The sequence below is a fragment of the Clytia hemisphaerica genome, unplaced genomic scaffold (genome assembly GCF_902728285.1).
Source record: "Clytia hemisphaerica strain Z4C2 unplaced genomic scaffold, Clytia hemisphaerica genome assembly, whole genome shotgun sequence".
Lineage (NCBI taxonomy): Eukaryota > Metazoa > Cnidaria > Hydrozoa > Leptothecata > Clytiidae > Clytia > Clytia hemisphaerica.
The window spans coordinates 811741-829690 of NW_027104166.1; the positions used below are offsets into that span (position 1 = coordinate 811741).

At 39.8% G+C, this 17950-nt stretch overlaps 1 protein-coding gene across 1 annotated transcript in view; it reads left to right on the top strand.

Annotated features, from left to right (window-relative positions):
- Nucleotides 1-17950, top strand: part of LOC136814229 (nitric oxide synthase 1-like) — a 56786-nt gene that overhangs the window by 27283 nt on the left and 11553 nt on the right. Inside the window, exons 9-14 of the mRNA XM_067070746.1 lie at nucleotides 11836-11943; nucleotides 12335-12398; nucleotides 12999-13100; nucleotides 14243-14395; nucleotides 15570-15709; nucleotides 17147-17306. Coding sequence (XP_066926847.1) covers nucleotides 11836-11943; nucleotides 12335-12398; nucleotides 12999-13100; nucleotides 14243-14395; nucleotides 15570-15709; nucleotides 17147-17306 — 727 coding nt within the window. The remainder of the gene's footprint in view (nucleotides 1-11835; nucleotides 11944-12334; nucleotides 12399-12998; nucleotides 13101-14242; nucleotides 14396-15569; nucleotides 15710-17146; nucleotides 17307-17950) is intronic.

Consider the following 17950-nt stretch of genomic DNA (forward strand, 5'->3'; position numbering starts at 1 on the left):
TATACCAAATAATCCTTATGATGTTCTTATTTTAGGTCGAAATTTTATAAAAGATATTTGAGTTAAAAAAAACTTCAAAGAAGCAGTTTGTTTTGAAAATAGAATATCAACTTTCTTTTGGTTCACCAGAGTTTGTGCATGTTTAAAATGTATTGATAGAAATTTTCCTTGCTCTCGTGACGATCATGAAAATTACCAAAAAAGGTTTGTTCATCATGCCCAAATCATGCCTCGAATTTTTTCCCGATCATGCATCACGCAAACGGCTAGGTACTACTTTTTAAAATTGTATCGTAGAATGGCTAGCTTTCTCATTCCCGGGAAAACATACCTGCCCCATTTCCGGGATCTTTCGCTGTTTTATCTAGGCGTCTCCGGCAAAAATCGGTGTTAAATCTACATTTGTAGCGTTTTGGTTATTTTCCGTTGTACACTAGCAATCGGAAAGTTTCGCTGGGAATGGAGGAAGTTTAGCAATCCTACGGTATGTGGTGTAAAAAACCTTTCGCTTGCGAACACGAGACTTTCGTATCGTGCGTAACCCCTTTTACAATTGATTTTTTAGTCAGCCCAGATGACTCTTCAAATCGGTTCGACGTTTTTTTTCCCGCTGGTCGTCGTCGTCGTTAAGACTTTAAGTTTTAATTCCGATTTCGGATTATTTTCGGGAAACAGGATTTCGGAATTGCTTAGCGCGCGAAAATAATTTTTTCTTAGTAAGACAAAATAGGACGAGAAAAACACATAACATAAAAAGACGCGTATAATTAATAATAAGAAAAAAAATTCTTTTTTGCGTCATATTCAATAGTTAATAAAAGATACTTTTGCATTGTAAATAAAGAAAGAGAACTAACTAATTATAGAGAAAGTGAGTATTAAAGAAATTACTTTTCTTTGAATAATGGGATCAGGTCGGGTTAGCGTGGTACATGGGTATAACCCGGACAGTGAAAGCGACTGTCCCGCTTTGCGCCCAACAACAATTTTACAGACCAAAAAATTTTCCGTCACTTTCGACTGTCCCGCTTCATACCCAAACTGGAATTATGCCACACCCTTCCACTGTCCCGTTTCGTACCCAAATCGGAATTACTCCACACCCTTCCACTGTCCCGCTTCGTACCCAAATTGGAATTACGCCACACCCTTCCACTGTCCCGCTTCGTACCCAAATTGGAATTGTGCCACACCCTTCCACTGTCCCGCTTCGTACCCAAATTGGAATTGTGCCACACCCTTCCATTGTCCCGCTTCGTACCCAAACAAGAATTGTGCCACACCCTTCCACTGTCCCGCTTCGTACCCAAAGTGGAATTATGCCACACCCTTCCACTGTCCCGCTTCGTACCCAAACAAGAATTGTGCTACACCCTTCCACTGTCCCGCTTCGTACCCAAACAAGAATTGTGCCACACCCTTCCACTGTCCCGCTTCGTACCCAAAGTGGAATTATGCCACACCCTTCCACTGTCCCGCTTCGTACCCAAAGTGGAATTATGCCACACCCTTCCACTGTCCCGCTTCGTACCCAAACAAGAATTGTGCCACACCCTTCCACTGTCCCGCTTCGTACCCAAAGTGGAATTATGCCACACCCTTCCACTGTCCCGCTTCGTACCCAAAGTGGAATTATGCCACACCCTTCCACTGTCCCGCTTCGTACCCAAACTGGAATCATGCCACACCCTTCCACTGTCCTGCTTCGTACCCAAACAAGAATTGTGCCACACCCTTCCACTGTCCCGCTTCGTACCCAAACTGGAATTATGCCACACCCTTCCACTGTCCCGCTTCGTACCCAAACTGGAATTATGCCACACCCTTCCACTGTCCCGTTTCGTACCCAAATCGGAATTACGCCACACCCTTCCACTGTCCCGCTTCGTACCCAAACTGGAATTATGCCACACCCTTCCACTGTCTCGCTTCGTACCCAAACTGGAATTATGCCACACCCTTCCACTGTCCCGCTTCGTACCCAAACAAGAATTTTGCCACACCCTTCCACTGTCCCGCTTCGTACCCAAACTGGAATTATGCCACACCCTTCCACTTTCCCGCTTCGTACCCAAACAAGAATTGTGCCACACCCTTCCACTGTCCCGCTTCGTACCGAAACTGGAATTATGCCACACCCTTCCACTGTCCCGCTTCGTACCCAAAGTGGAATTATGCCACACCCTTCCACTGTCCCGCTTCGTACCCAAACTGGAATTATGCCATACCCTTCCACTGTCCCGCTTCGTACCCAAACAAGAATTAAGCCACACTCTTCCACTGTCCCGCTTCGTACCCAAACAAGAATTAAGCCACACCCTTTCACTGTCCCGCTTCGTATCAATTGAATAAAAAAAAATGAAAACCACGCGGGTCAAGCGTATAGAAAGGGAAATAAGTGGCTTCATTTCCCATCCAGGAGTCTCGTGTCTAGCTTTTTGAGCTTGTAATTTAATGGGTTTCGTAGCCGAAGAATCCTGCTTTGATAGAGTAAGTTGTTTTCAAATCACAAGACCTTTCTCTGATAGTCGAAACACATCCTGTCAACTATTTGGCCTTTTCTCAACTCAACTCTCAAATAAGAATGGTGTAAATCCATTTCGTCATGGATATTCTTAGTTTTTTTGGGAAAATCATCCTAAAATATTCTTACAGCATTCTTAGGTTGGGATCCTACTTCAGACTAGATTTAACATTTAGTACAAACGTCTAAAGAATAAAATGGCATTTTTGTGAAAGGAGTGAGCCTTACTTGAGGGTAATTGACAATTTTTAATTGAAAATGCTCTAAAAATGGCATTCTTAGCTTGAGTAGCAAAATTCCATGATGGTGATATTCTTAGCATTATTCTTTTTTGGCCATTTTTATCATGGACATTCTTATAAAGTGTATTCTTATAAAAAAGCCTTTTTATTGACAGAAATCAAAGTTAAAGCCTTCAACTAAATGAAGTAAAATCCCGAAGGGCTAAAAGCGAATTTCCTACGTAGGATTTGAAGCTGCTAAATCCTACCTAAATTGTGCGGCCTTAGTTGGCTCGTCTTGTTTTTATACAAATTCCAGGATGAAAGTGAAATTTTTTTGCTATATTAAAAAAAATATACCACTCGAAAACAAAGAAAACGCTAAATTCAATCCGTCGTCAAAAACACATTGCTTTCATTGTTTTAACCTTTCGAGCATCTATGGATTTTTTGATAACTTTTGAAATATTTATCCAATAGATCTTTTCATAAATTACGTCACAAACATCTCTTGCCTCGTTTTGAATTTATTGCCCAGCGGATTTTATTACAACTACTTTCTATTCATAAAAAAATCATTTAATGTCTCAAGGAATATGATCATCATGGAAATACGAGGAATACGAGGCAAGTGATGTTCGTGACGTAATTTATGAAAAGGTCTATTGACTTTAAATCTTGTAAGTGTGCACGAAATATGAATTGGCATCTCAACCTCGTCCCGGTGTATTCCATCCTTTACTTACGTTACTGATTTACGTTGCTGATTGATTATTATCTAGCGCCGCGCCATCAGTAAGCATCAAAAAGCCGATAATACGCAGGGAACGAGGTTGTTGGCATCTTTGTTAAAATTCTACCATCATTGATTGCCATTGTCACCTGATGACGTCATCATTCTTGAAAATACCGAAAATATTCTCTAACTTTTTTCATTTAATTTTTTTGCTCGAATTTTGTAAGGTAGTTCCAAATGACATGTTTTTTCTGGGCAAAAGATCAATTTTTTGCCACCTGTTGGTATCGTGTATTTTACAGAACGGCCCAAATATGCCCTTTTTGCTTAAATCAGCCCTAGGATACTGCAATGACTGATTAGTAAATGTTATTGACTTATTATTTTGACAAGTGTTAGGTATTGATAGTACACATTTGCGGTCAACTTTCAGCAAAATCAGACGAGTGGTGTTGGTGTTGGTGCTGAGAGTGAGTATTTCAGGTAGGATACGGACCGATCTGTAAAATTTTGCACACTGTCTTAGATGGTCAATATTTATGACTAGGAAGAATTTCAAGTGAAAAGCTCCAGTATTTCCTGAGTTCCAGCAGGCGATGAACGTGTATTTTACAGATCGTTCTGCAAAGTGCCAAATACTCACCGGAACGAATATATTCTGTTACTGATCTCTTTTCTTCGACAAATCATCCTTCAGCGGAAAAAAGTCAACCAGTCGAAACATGATTTCAGTCAAGTTTACATTCTGGTCTGTAAAATACCAACCAGACAGCCCCTCCAGAGAAAAATAAATGCTTACCCTAGTATAAAAGTGAGAAGATGCTCGAACTTTAAGTCGAAGGGCTATGCAAACAGTTAATAATTACTTATCAAATTTCAGTGTTGGAGATAGCACAGAACCATTTTAGAAATCTAAACTAGAATTTCCACTTCTTATTATAATGGCACTAATACTTTTGACGATTGATCTGATCAGGCAGAATTATGAATTCAGTTTTTTTTACAGTAATCTACATTAATTTAGCTGGGTAACGTTACATTGCCCTTCCAAATGAGTGCGCAGTGAGTTCCCCGATTTTATTGACCATTCTCTGACGTGGATTTTGATCACGTGATCAAAGATGATGGGGAAAAAATATCAAGCTCAAAATTCAAAACAAGCCAGCTTACACACCAGGGTGATAATTAACTGACATTGATGGGGGTTTTTTGACGGAGTTTACGACTAGCTGATTCACCTATCTATGAACTGAATGGAACACGGAAGAAGCAGGGTCTCGTCAAAGAAAATTGTAAGCAAATTGATCCTGGGTCATAAATGAAGATATCTTAAGTGTAATATTAATTCTCAACTTCAGTTGATCTAGAAACTGAGAAACTCCTTTCTCTGAGAAAAAACCTTGGCGCAGCCTTGAGACTTCAAAAACGATCAGACTTGGCTGAAATTTGGCACACTTGTTCCTTGGGTGAATATCTGGGGTTTTTTCATTCTTATAAAAAAAGATCTTTGGGATCTGGGCACTAGCTTTTTTTGTTTGATTTGCTAAAATTTGGCCTTTGAGTAATTTGAAGCTACTGAAGTTTAACTGAGTGCGTTGCGCACGTTTTACTCTTTGCATATTTACTCATATCCGCCTCAGTAGCCTTCTTCGTGTAAAAAACCGCGGAGTACGTTTTGTTAACTGTTAGCAGTTATTTTGTGCGTTTTTCAAGTCTCTGCGGTGGAGCGCAGAGCTATTCTAAACCTTTTGAGAAATTTGTCCTCTTTGAATTTTATCGAAAGTCTCAGTCGGGTTGTGGCCTCCATTATGCTTTAAATGCCTTAAAATTGAAATTTTATACCAATCGACGTAGAATTTCACTTTGATTCAAAAAATCCGAAAGAAAAACAAAAGTTTTTATATTAAAGTTATCTTATCAAAGGCTCTTAAAGCCCGGTACTCACTGCAAAGTGATTTGAATGAAAGAGGGTGAAAAAGGAGTTAAGCGCACTTAAACGCGATAAAAAATCCCCCTCTCTCTTCAAATTCAAAAGAACTGAATAGTGTTTACACGCAGTGTCTTTGATGATCGCGTCGAAATATCGAAAATTTTTCATATTTGCGTTTAAGCGCGCCTAGCAAAATCAAGGCGCGTTCATGTGCGTATATGTGTGTCTAAATGCGCTTAATTTCGTTTAGCAAACGTACTCACTAGAAAGCAAAAATGTGTTCGACGCACTTAAGCGCACTTAGACGCCCTTAAACGCGATTTTTCGCACAAGTGAGTACCAAGCTTAAGCATACGAGTATACTCGTATTTGGCAGCGAATGTGTTAAAATTCGAAATACCTCAACTAAATGACGTTAGATTATCCTCAATGCAATGGTAACTTTCGTTTTTCAAAAAGAGTACTCCTATGCATGGAGGTATAAAGAAACAGGAGAAGTATACTATTGTAACCAAGCTCGCCCTACGATTAAAAAAGTTACGATGTATGCATGCTCATATCTTTAATGAGCTCTTTTATCCATAGGTGAAATCTTATTGGCTCATTTAAGCTTTAGAAATTAAATGAGACGAGATTCATTGTTTCTGACATCAGAGTAAGAAAATATTTGGACTAAAAAAAGACCTGTAAACTTGGCAATCCTTCATCAAATGATAAGATTTTTTGATCAATGTTTTCTTTAAGGTGAACTCTATTGCTTGATACTTTCCTCCAAATTTCTCCAGCGACTTTATGTCTACAAATTGAGTCTGAAATCGTGTGTGCTTATAAAGGACTTTTCATTTTCTGGCTTGAGAAAATATCTTTTCAAAACAAAATTGAACGGATAACGAAATGGAACAGAAACTTGTTTCGCGTGGACGAAGTTTTATTTAATTTTCGTATATTAAAAGGCTAGAATCTTCAATACTGATAATTAGAATGTTCAGAGCAAACTTGAGTTCTACTAAAAAGTCTTATTTCATCGGGTGAGCTTAGAATTTATTTTGATACATTTTATAAAAGAAATAAAAAGACTTTAACAACCAATTACCGACATATTCAACTCCTGTTTTTCTTTATACCTCCATGTCCTATGCAGCTATTTTTTTATATACAGTGGAGTCCTTATCACTCGATCATGCGCGGGGAACACAAATTTGTTCGAGTAAAGGAAATTTCGAGTTATGAAGAAAGGTTAAGAGACATTCAAGTTACAGAGATTCGACTTAAAGAGACTCCACTATACAAAGTTTAGATATGCTCAGACGTTATAGTTTGTTTCGCTCTGAAACGAAACGTCTCAAAAAGCTGTGTGAACATCAAAATTCAAAACGTCAAGAAACATCAGAAACCGTATTCTTTAAAATAACATGAACATATAAATTACTGGACATCCATCTCCTTTGTATTTTTGAAGATAACACTGCTAGCTTCGTTGCCGCCTCGTTAAAGTCATAAAATGAGACAATAAATTTTGATGATATACCTGTTGGGAATAACTTGCTAACAACGTCAAAACTTCGACAAAAGTCTCTGTTGTTCTACTCTTCTCAAGTCTTTTATCTATATCATGACAAAGATAACCGAGGCAAAATCATCATCAGCTTGTCAAAATTGCGACTAATATTCTTAAATTTGGACTCAAAAGTATGGAATAATTTTAGAGAGTATGGGATTCAAATAATGATAATCTTGTGACACAGGCTCTCAACTTTGGCATACTATGTTTTTCATGTCATAAAAAAGATTATTGGAGTGACAAAAGTGATTCAAAAGTAAACACGTAGTTGAAATTCTGCATTTCTGCGTTGACAAATGTTGATATAATATATTGCAAACTTACTAAAACATTTAGAATAATTCTTTTGTGAATCATGATTAATGTTCAAGCTCTATGAATCCTTTTACCTAAGTAATTCCAAGAAATGAAATTGTGACGGAATATTGTCAAATTTTTTATACCAATTTTAAAATACAGACGGCAACGAAGCTCGCTTCAAAGACACAATGGAAGATAGACGTCCAGTCGTTTATATGTTCATGATAATAATGATGATTCAAGATTGGGTACGAAGCGGGACAATGGAAGGATGTGGCCCAATTCTAATTCGGCCACGAAGCGGGACAGTGGAAGGGTGTGGCACAATTCTTGTTTGGGTACGAAGCGGGACAGTGGAAGGGTGTGGCATAATTCCAGTTTGGGTACGAAGCGGGACAGTGGAAGGGTGTGGCGTAATTCCGATTTGGGTACGAAACGGGACAGTGGAAGGGTGTGGCATAATTCCACTTTGGGTACGAAGCGGGACAGTGGAAGGGTGTGGCATAATTCCACTTTGGGTACGAAGCGGGACAGTGGAAGGGTGTGGCACAATTCTTGTTTGGGTACGAAGCGGGACAGTGGAAGGGTGTGGCATAATTCCAATTTGGGTACGAAGCAGGACAGTGGAAGGGTGTGGCGTAATTCCAATTTGGTACGAAGCGGGACAGGGTAAAGGGTGTGGCATAATTCCACTTTGGGTACGAAGCGGGACAGTGGAAGGGTGTGGCACAATTCTTGTTTGGGTACGAAGCGGGACAGTGGAAGGGTGTGGCATAATTCCAATTTGGGTACGAAGCAGGACAGTGGAAGGGTGTGGCGTAATTCCAATTGGTACGAAGCGGGACAGGGTAAAGGGTGTGGCATAATTCCACTTTGGGTACGAAGCGGGACAGTGGAAGGGTGTGGCACAATTCTTGTTTGGGTACGAAGCGGGACAGTGGAAGGGTGTGGCACAATTCTTGTTTGGGTACGAAGCGGGACAGTGGAAGGGTGTGGTGTAATTCCAGTTTGGGTACGAAGCAGGACAGTGGAAGGGTGTGGCACAATTCCAATTTAGGTACGAAGCGGGACAGTGGAAGGGTGTGGCGTAATTCCAATTTGGTACGAAGCGGGACAGGGTAAAGGGTGTGGCATAATTCCACTTTGGGTACGAAGCGGGACAGTGGAAGGGTGTGGCACAATTCTAATTCGGCCACGAAGCGGGACAGTGGAAGGGTGTGGCACAATTCTTGTTTGGGTACGAAGCGGGACAGTGGAAGGGTGTGGCATAATTCCAATTTGGGTACGAAGCAGGACAGTGGAAGGGTGTGGCGTAATTCCAATTTGGTACGAAGCGGGACAGGGTAAAGGGTGTGGCATAATTCCACTTTGGGTACGAAGCGGGACAGTGGAAGGGTGTGGCACAATTCTTGTTTGGGTACGAAGCGGGACAGTGGAAGGGTGTGGCATAATTCCAGTTTGGGTACGAAGCGGGACAGTGGAAGGGTGTGGCACAATTCTTGTTTGGGTACGAAGCGGGACAGTGGAAGGGTGTGGTGTAATTCCAGTTTGGGTACGAAGCAGGACAGTGGAAGGGTGTGGCACAATTCCAATTTGGGTACGAAGCGGGACAGTGGAAGGGTGTGGCATAATTCCAATTTGGGTACGAAGCAGGACAGTGGAAGGGTGTGGCGTAATTCCAATTTGGTACGAAGCGGGACAGGGTAAAGGGTGTGGCATAATTCCACTTTGGGTACGAAGCGGGACAGTGGAAGGGTGTGGCACAATTCTTGTTTGGGTACGAAGCGGGACAGTGGAAGGGTGTGGCACAATTCTTGTTTGGGTACGAAGCGGGACAGTGGAAGGGTGTGGTGTAATTCCAGTTTGGGTACGAAGCAGGACAGTGGAAGGGTGTGGCACAATTCCAATTTAGGTACGAAGCGGGACAGTGGAAGGGTGTGGCGTAATTCCAATTTGGTACGAAGCGGGACAGGGTAAAGGGTGTGGCATAATTCCACTTTGGGTACGAAGCGGGACAGTGGAAGGGTGTGGCACAATTCTAATTCGGCCACGAAGCGGGACAGGGAAGGGTGTGGCACAATTCTTGTTTGGGTACGAAGCGGGACAGTGGAAGGGTGTGGCATAATTCCAATTTGGGTACGAAGCAGGACAGTGGAAGGGTGTGGCGTAATTCCAATTTGGTACGAAGCGGGACAGGGTAAAGGGTGTGGCATAATTCCACTTTGGGTACGAAGCGGGACAGTGGAAGGGTGTGGCACAATTCTTGTTTGGGTACGAAGCGGGACAGTGGAAGGGTGTGGCATAATTCCAGTTTGGGTACGAAGCGGGACAGTGGAAGGGTGTGGCACAATTCTTGTTTGGGTACGAAGCGGGACAGTGGAAGGGTGTGGTGTAATTCCAGTTTGGGTACGAAGCAGGACAGTGGAAGGGTGTGGCACAATTCCAATTTGGGTACGAAGCGGGACAGTGGAAGGGTGTGGCACAATTCCAATTTGGGTACGAAGCAGGACAGTGGAAGGGTGTGGCGTAATTCCAATTTGGGTACGAAGCGGGACAGTGGAAGGGTGTGGCGTAATTCCGATTTTGGTACGAAACGGGACAGTGGAAGGGTGTGGCATAATTCCAATTTGGGTACGAAGCGGGACAGTCGACAATCGCCGTCTTGGGTATGAAGCGGGACAGTCGAAAATCGTCGTTTTGGGTGCGACGCGGGACAGTCGAAAGTGACGGAAAATCTTTTGGTCTGTAAAATTGTTGTTGGGCGCGAAGCGGGACAGTCGCTTTCACTGTCCGGGTTATACCCATGTACCACGCTAACCCGACCTGATCCGAATAATGTTAAGTTGTATACTACTTGTAGAAATTCTTCTATTTGGGTCTTTTATTTTATTGTCATGACAAGACAACCGTCGAGTGTTTTTTATAATCTGGAATCTCTGATATAAACTAGACAGGTTCGAGCTGTGAGTCCAATTTTGGACTCACATTTTTAACAGTTGAACAAGCGCAGGACTCACTCACTGAATAAAATGAGTAAACGACTGGACCACAAAAAATCGCGCTTTTTTCTGAGGCAGTTTGAACAGAGAAACTAAAACAAGCTTTCATTGGCTAATTCATCAACTGTCATTTTGGGGAGCGAAATTCAAATTCAATACAGCAATGGTATTAATTTGTTTCACCGACTTCTGCTTTGGACGGATCCCACTATGTACCACTACTTTTTCGTCTGAACGTTTCAAACAAATAGATACGCTCTTTCAAGCTTTTCAGATTTTAACAAAGCTAGATCTCTTACACGTTTTTTTTTTATTAGAACACCTAAAATTTGGCTGAGCCTGGATGTGCTTATTTTTTTAGCAATTTTCAGCCTAAAATGTTCTTAAATAAGTTCTTATTTTTTCAGACTACTCTAAATCGACAATATGATACAAAATAAAGAGCACTTAAATTTGGCAAAATTTGGACAATATTTGACTCTCGACTTTTGAAGATCCACCCCTAAATTCGGTTAAAACTGCTTAAAAAGAGGAAAAAATTGTAGCTTATTGTCATTTTTTTCCACACTGAGGCTGGGCATGTTCTTAAGATGTTCTTAATTTTTCGACGAATTTCAGCCTATATGTTCTTATAAACTAGATTACAATAAAAAAAACAACGTGTATTTGTACTTCTAAGCCTGCTAAGCCTTTTGGGCTGACTTTCCAGCGCAGCTGGTTTATTTTCATTTTTCTCCTCGCATTGCTATCTAACTTTCATCATCAGTTAGGTCCATTCAGCATCTAGCTTGTAATAGATTATCGCGTTCTGATTAACGATTTTCTGTTGGTATGAAATTTATAGAGGTTTTTGTGTCTAGCCAGATGGGAGCCATTATTGGGGCAATCAGTCTTGATTACCCATGATTCATTTCGACAGTAAAATTTCCTATCCAAAACCAATCAGATATAAAAGTGACGTGTTGTCAGAAGACATTGTAGTCTTGTATATCTTCACATTTTACAGGGTGTTATTTTCGTTCAAATAATCGTTGGTACTTCCCCAAATTAAAAATAATCAACTTTTTTTGTATTGCTGAGGTCAAAATGACCGGTCGACTTCAGATTTTAGTACTTCACTGTGCAGCACTGGGCAATGTTTTCCTCCAATAGAGTAGGGGGAATTATGTCTTCTCCGATTTATGTTACTTTAAGGGCAGAAACTTTCGCGTTTTTCGCGATTTTGATCCTTTTTCGCGAACGTTTCTGCCAGGTAAGAAATTAAACTTGAAAAACGCGAACGTTTTTTTCGCGAAAAATAAACTTTCCTACTCAGTTTTCCAAAAAAGGCAAATTTTATATGAATTCGCGAAAGTTCTATCCGTGAAATTTCGGGTAAAACCATAATTCGCGAAACTAAAATTCGCTAAATTTTACGACTCTTTGAATTCGTGAAACTTTCTGCCCGCGAACTTTCTGCCCTTAAGTATGATTTCTTCATAGAGGTCAAATATATTGCTATAAAATGTTGGGGGGGGGGTAAGGAACTGGTCGTAGAAATTTACTAACTGTTTTGTCTTTTCAGTTATCCTATCGACAAACTTGGCTTGAAATGGTATGCCATTCCTGCCGTCGCCAATATGATGCTAGATATTGGTGGTCTGCAATTTACCGCGTGTCCATTTAGTGGATGGTAAGTATATTTCATGAGCAAGACACGCAAGAAAAGAGTTATGATATTTGTCATTTGAAGTGCTGTAGTAAAAATGCAATAGTCTTTATATCTCCTATTCAGAAATTTAATTAGAGGTTCGATTTCTTCTTGCGGTTGTAGCCATACTATTCTCCAACCTGTCGAAAAAACACTTAGCTCGTTTTGCTATTCTTGATATGCGTAAGTCAAGATGACGTCATATTTTTTAACGGAAGCACTCGAAAAAAGCCGGATTTTGACCTCTGTTTTTAGTAACAGAGGGGTCAAATCCCGGATTTTTTCGGGTGTTTCCACTAGAAAAATTACTTACGCATATCAAGAATAGCCCCATACAGGAAATCAAAAAAAAACTTCTTACGATTTTTTGAAGGTACAATGCTACAGAAATTGGAGCAAGGAATTTTACGGATACTTGTCGCTACAATCTAATGAAGGTATAGAATAGACTAGCAAACTAGTCTGTTAATTAATCATGTCAGAGGGTGGGAACATAAAGGCGGCGGGAGTTTGCTAGAATAGGAGCTGCGTAGGAGAACGAACAAAAGTTGGTGAGAGGCTGTTGATTAACCGCTTTTAGCCCTTGCCGCCGACAAAATTTCTTCCCACGCTTACCTAACTCCTACTACGCTCACTTTTCCCGCGTGATACCGTTCCAGCCCGTCTGGCGTGCCAGTCTAGGTATAGAACAGCATCCATTAAGTTAATAGCACACCGCTAACCAAGCGTCATAAATATTACTTTCAACATTTGACCGAAATTCAATCACACAATCCTTTTCATCTTGATATGATGACAAGTTATTACTTTTGTGTTGCAACTACTTTTCAGGCAATACATTAAACTGACAAATTAAATGTATTTTGTCAACCCAACCCTTTTAAATTATCTTAGCCTGAAGAAGCTGTTGAAAAATGCTCAGTCAAAATTACTTATATTTCTATATATGTCGGGTGTCTAAAATTGAACATGAAAATACGCCGATGTGAAGCACATGTTTCATTTGAAAACTCGTTCTTCATTAATTTTCATTCTAGCCAGCAGCAGAGCTATGTGGTTTTGATACGAGCAACATGGCAACTTTATGGAAAGACAAGATTGCTGTTGAATTGACCGTCGCTGTTATTCACAGTTTCCAGGTTAGAGTTTTGTGTTATATACAGTGTTAAAAGTTCTCCCGTACACTGGACTCTTCCTTAAGTAAAGTGAGTAAGTTTGCGACCGCAGTCGAGGGCGACCCAAACGCTCCCTTTTCTCTAGCTGTCTACCCGAAGGTAGTGGAGGGATTTCCCCAGTTACCCTTGATCCGTCTCTTTAATTGCTGAGCATCAAGCAGAGATGCATCAAGTACCATTTTGGGAATCTTTAGTATGACCCGGCTGGGGATCGAACCCTCAACCTTGCGCATCGTAGCTGGATGCTCTACCTTCATGCTACGGCCGCTTCCTTACCCGCTCTTCTATTATTCGAGTCTTATTGTATTTCGAAGTAAAACCTTGGTTCCCTCAGCTAGAAAGCAGTGCAAAATTCTCTCTTTCTTTTAATTCGAAGAAAACTACTGGTCCCTTGAAGATCGAATTAGAGAGAGGCAACAATATGTAAAATGGGTTTTCCGTCTGAAAATTCTGCATAATTCGCTAAAATTTCAAGAATATGTAGTAATATACTGTGTAATATCCATTTTTGGTCTCAGACGGAAAACCTTGCTTTGACCACTGTCTACGGGTTTAAATATTCTATAGTAAACTGTTCATCAATTGTGGTCAATATTCATTGGTTGAAAAAAATTATTTTCGTTTATTTGAAATTTCAACTGTGATATCTTTCCCATTCCTCTAATCGTCAGATGGGGTATCTGATAGAGATTTGTATACAAAATCTTTATATTTTTTATAACCTGATTTGAAGCGGACTTTGCCCCTATTTTTTGGTAATTTTTGGATCGCTCTTTCATCTGAAGATGGAAATTCTAACAAAACTTCTTAGTGGAACATTAGCTACAATGACTTACTTACTACCTTATCGGCCCTTTTTACGTCGGCCCTATTTTAACACCGTCCCTTTTACGCTGGCGTGATAAACGCCACAAGCCCAAAAATAACGCCAATAAGGGCCGGTGTAAAAAGGGCCGATAAGGTATACTGAAGCCCAAAAAAGATGATTTCTGCCAGATAATTTATAAGGGGGGAAAAGCTTTACGAATGGACAAATTTGGGAAAAATTCTCTTTTCGCAAGAATTTTCTCTAAAGCTTCTCAAAGAATTTCAATTGATTCTCTTAGAAATCGGGTGTGACGATTGTGGACCATCACAGCTCAGCAGAAACCTTCATGAAGCATATTAAAGATGAAGAAAAGTTGAGAGGTGGCTGTCCAACTGACTGGGTGTGGGTTGTCCCGCCTCTTACGGGCGGTATCATGCCCATGTTTCATCAGGTAAAACCCCCCGCCCTTCCTTTTGATACTTTCATTTTCAATAAAAAAAAGATATTCGCGTGTTTTGCTTCGTTAAGGTCAAAAGAGAATTCACCGGTTACAAAATTGAAGTCTGAAGACAAATCACGCTTTTACTCGAAATTTTTATGTGACATTTATTTTTGATTGGCTTTATTGACACTAATAAAGTTATCAGATGTAAGTTGTAAAGCAAGTAACATGGGAATAAAATCACGTGAACTTTTTCGAGTAATCACATGTTTTGACTGTATTGATAAAATTTTGCAACCCTTGTATTGTAAAAAAATAAAAAGTTCAAGTTTCGAATACTTTGCTTTTCATGACAGTCGCGACAACTCCAATAACAACAACGACCACCCCAACTACACATCTTTTGACTGCATTGATATAATTTCGCAACCCGTGTATTATGTTCACAATACTCGCTTTAACTTTTTTACGTACGAAATCGGCGCTATTTAATGTGGACTTTTACTTTCAATTATTTCACAATAGTAAATGCAGCCTTGGTATCCAGACTCAAAATTTCAGAAAAAAACTCTTACCTCAACATACAAAGTTTCTAAAATTTTAGAGTCTGGTGCAACTATAAAAGTCTGATACAGTTTGTTTGATACTGTATGTGAGTGAACCCTTGTTGACAGACTATCAAAACTTTGGAAACCCATGCAAACACACATAATTAATTATAACTTACCATAAAACCTCTTTTACAAACTCAATAAAGTTTCAAAGCTACTTTAAACTACATCAAAACATCAGCCACATTTATAAAGGCAATTCCAGCGGCCATTTTGTTTAGAAATGAACCTGTGTTTTCATTTTCATTTGTTTATATTATTTTGCAATGTCATTTGTTTATATTATTTTGCAATGTCACCTTTTTTCCATAAATTATGCGAGCATAATCACATTAAGTTTTTTATGCGCGCGCATAAAAAAATATAATAAAGCCCGCGAAAATTCTGCTCAGCGACTCGGAGCAAATCGACCAATCAGATACACTCGCATATGCAGGGACAGATATCCCTGCAGAGGAGTTAGTTGGACCAGACCGTAAACCAGAGACAAGATAATAAAAAACTAGACGGTGAAATAGTTTACGGTCTGGATATCCAGGCTATAGTAAATGCGATTTTTGAATTCTTTCCAGGAGTTTTTAAACTACAAGCTTCGACCATCATATGAGTATCAGCCAGATCCTTGGAAATATTTACCGAACGCCAAACTACAAAACGAAAATGAAAGTGAAGGAAAGGGTTATCCAAAACGTCGATTCAAAGACGTTGTCAAGTACGCTTCTATTTCTATTTCTATTTGGTTGAGTTTCAGGAGGCTTTAAAGGCCGGTCTCCACTTGCGCGCGCTTCAATCGCACTTTTCGAGAAAAGCTTCTACACGCTATTGGTCAAAAGAAAAATGATGATCTGACGTAACGGTTGAAAAAAGTTGAAATGTGTTCAACTTTTTTTTCGTGCGCGCGCTACATTTTTATGACGTAATCTTTTTTCCAAGCAAAAAGGATTGAAGCCAAAAAGTGCGATTGCAGCGCGCGCAAGTGGAGACTGGCCTTAAGGCCTATTTTCGCACGCCTATAGACGCTTTCAATGAGCGCCCCGTCAGCACCTTGGGCTGACTACCCAATTTCCCTTACATGGCATGGGTTAATCCGGGCAAAGGTTCATTCACTTGCCAAGTGAACCGCTGCGAGTGGGAATCGAACCTCAGTCGCCTGTGCAGCAACCAAGGTCAATGACCACTATACCAAAGCGCCTTACGTGGTTAACGTAGTTCTCAATTTTTCTTAGCGCATACAATATACAGTCAACTCTCACTAATCCGAACCTCTATTATTAGAATCTTTCTGTAATTCGCACTAAAGTATTAGTCACCTAGGCTTAAAAGTGGTTTAAATTACTCTCTCTAATTCGAATCTCTATCTAATTTGAAGAAAATTTTCGGTCCTTTGAAGATTGAATAAGAGAGAGTAAGTTGTAGCCTTATCAAAATTTATTTTTATAATTTTGAAGGTTGGGAAGCTACGCAAAAAGGGTTACGCGGATTTGCCAAGCAAAGTCCCCTTAGGGTATTATATAAACCCCGTCTGCAAGAAAGGGGAGTGCATCCAACAGATAAGTTCGACTACGTCCTTCTAAATCGCCAGTAGTTATGTGGAGTTGTGCAATTCTGACTAGAGTACTTCCCGATCATCATTCAAAAACCTGAACTTTCTCGTGGCCACTAATACAAGCTCAGCGGTCTTAATTAACTTTGAGTTTAAATATACGTACAATGTTATAAATGTTAAAAATGTTTATGTTCTGTAGTCAACTAAAGACTAAGTGCACCACTGACAAGAATTAAACAAGTTCTTTCCATACAGAGTGTCCACTATAGACGGTTTGTTGCTGGTCTTTAGAGATTCCATCCTTAAACACTTTTATCAGAATAGTTTTATAATAGTATGAAACTCAATTCTAACCAAACAATATAATGGAAGCGCTCGGTGGCGGAGGATTATTTGTAACATTATCTCTAATATTGAGCAATATTTCTATGGGCAATAGTAGTTTAAAAGTATCACCATAGTTTCTACACCCCTACATTTAGGGGGGGTCTTGGGTTAGCACTTAAGGGGGGCGTCCTCTTACCTAAGGGGGGGGGTCTTGACCCCTCTAGAAACTATGATCACTTTCGCGTTTGGCTGATATTCCGATGCCCCATCTTTTAGAGCGGTGAAATTTTCATCTTCTATGATGTCAAGAGCTATGGAGAAAAGAAGCAAAGCAACTATTCTATACGCAACGGAAACAGGGAAATCCGAGAAATTTGCTAACACGCTGAATGAAATCCTCTTGTTTGCTTTTGATAGCAAAGTGGTTTGTATGGAAGTTAGTGTTATTGTGCTTTTAAAAAGCTTTTTTCACATGCACGTAAAATCTTACTTAAGACGTTACGCTACGGATAATCGTTTGTAAGGCTATCTTTTTGGAATTTCCCCGACTTTACGTAATGTTTTTATTGATTAAGAGGGTCTTACGTGACTTTTTCTTCCGTTCAAAACTTTTTGAACGTAAGCAAACTCTACATAAGGCCTTAAAACACGTAAGCTTAGGGAAATTCCCAACCCTTCAAGGTCCTAAGTAAAATTTTACGTACATGTGAAAAAAGCTTAAATGTCAAGGAACCGAACCTTCTTTTCCTTGCTGAACCGTTTTAGGCCAATTCAACAAAACCTTTTGATAATATACATTGACTATAATCGCCAATGGCCTGCCTGATAACTCAGAAAATATTAATTGAAAAACAGTATATCTTCTGTCTATTCTATAACTTAAGAAGAAGATAGCTTGAGGGAAGAAATTTTCGCGGAATTTAATTTCGTGGTTCACAGCTCAAAATTCGGCAGTTAAGAGAATTTTTGTTTACAATATGGTCTATTTTGTCCTAAAACCCAACTTTATAATTAATTTTTTGAAATCCTGAGAATATTCGTGTTTCCGGCAATTCAATTTTAAAAAACCGATAAAATTTG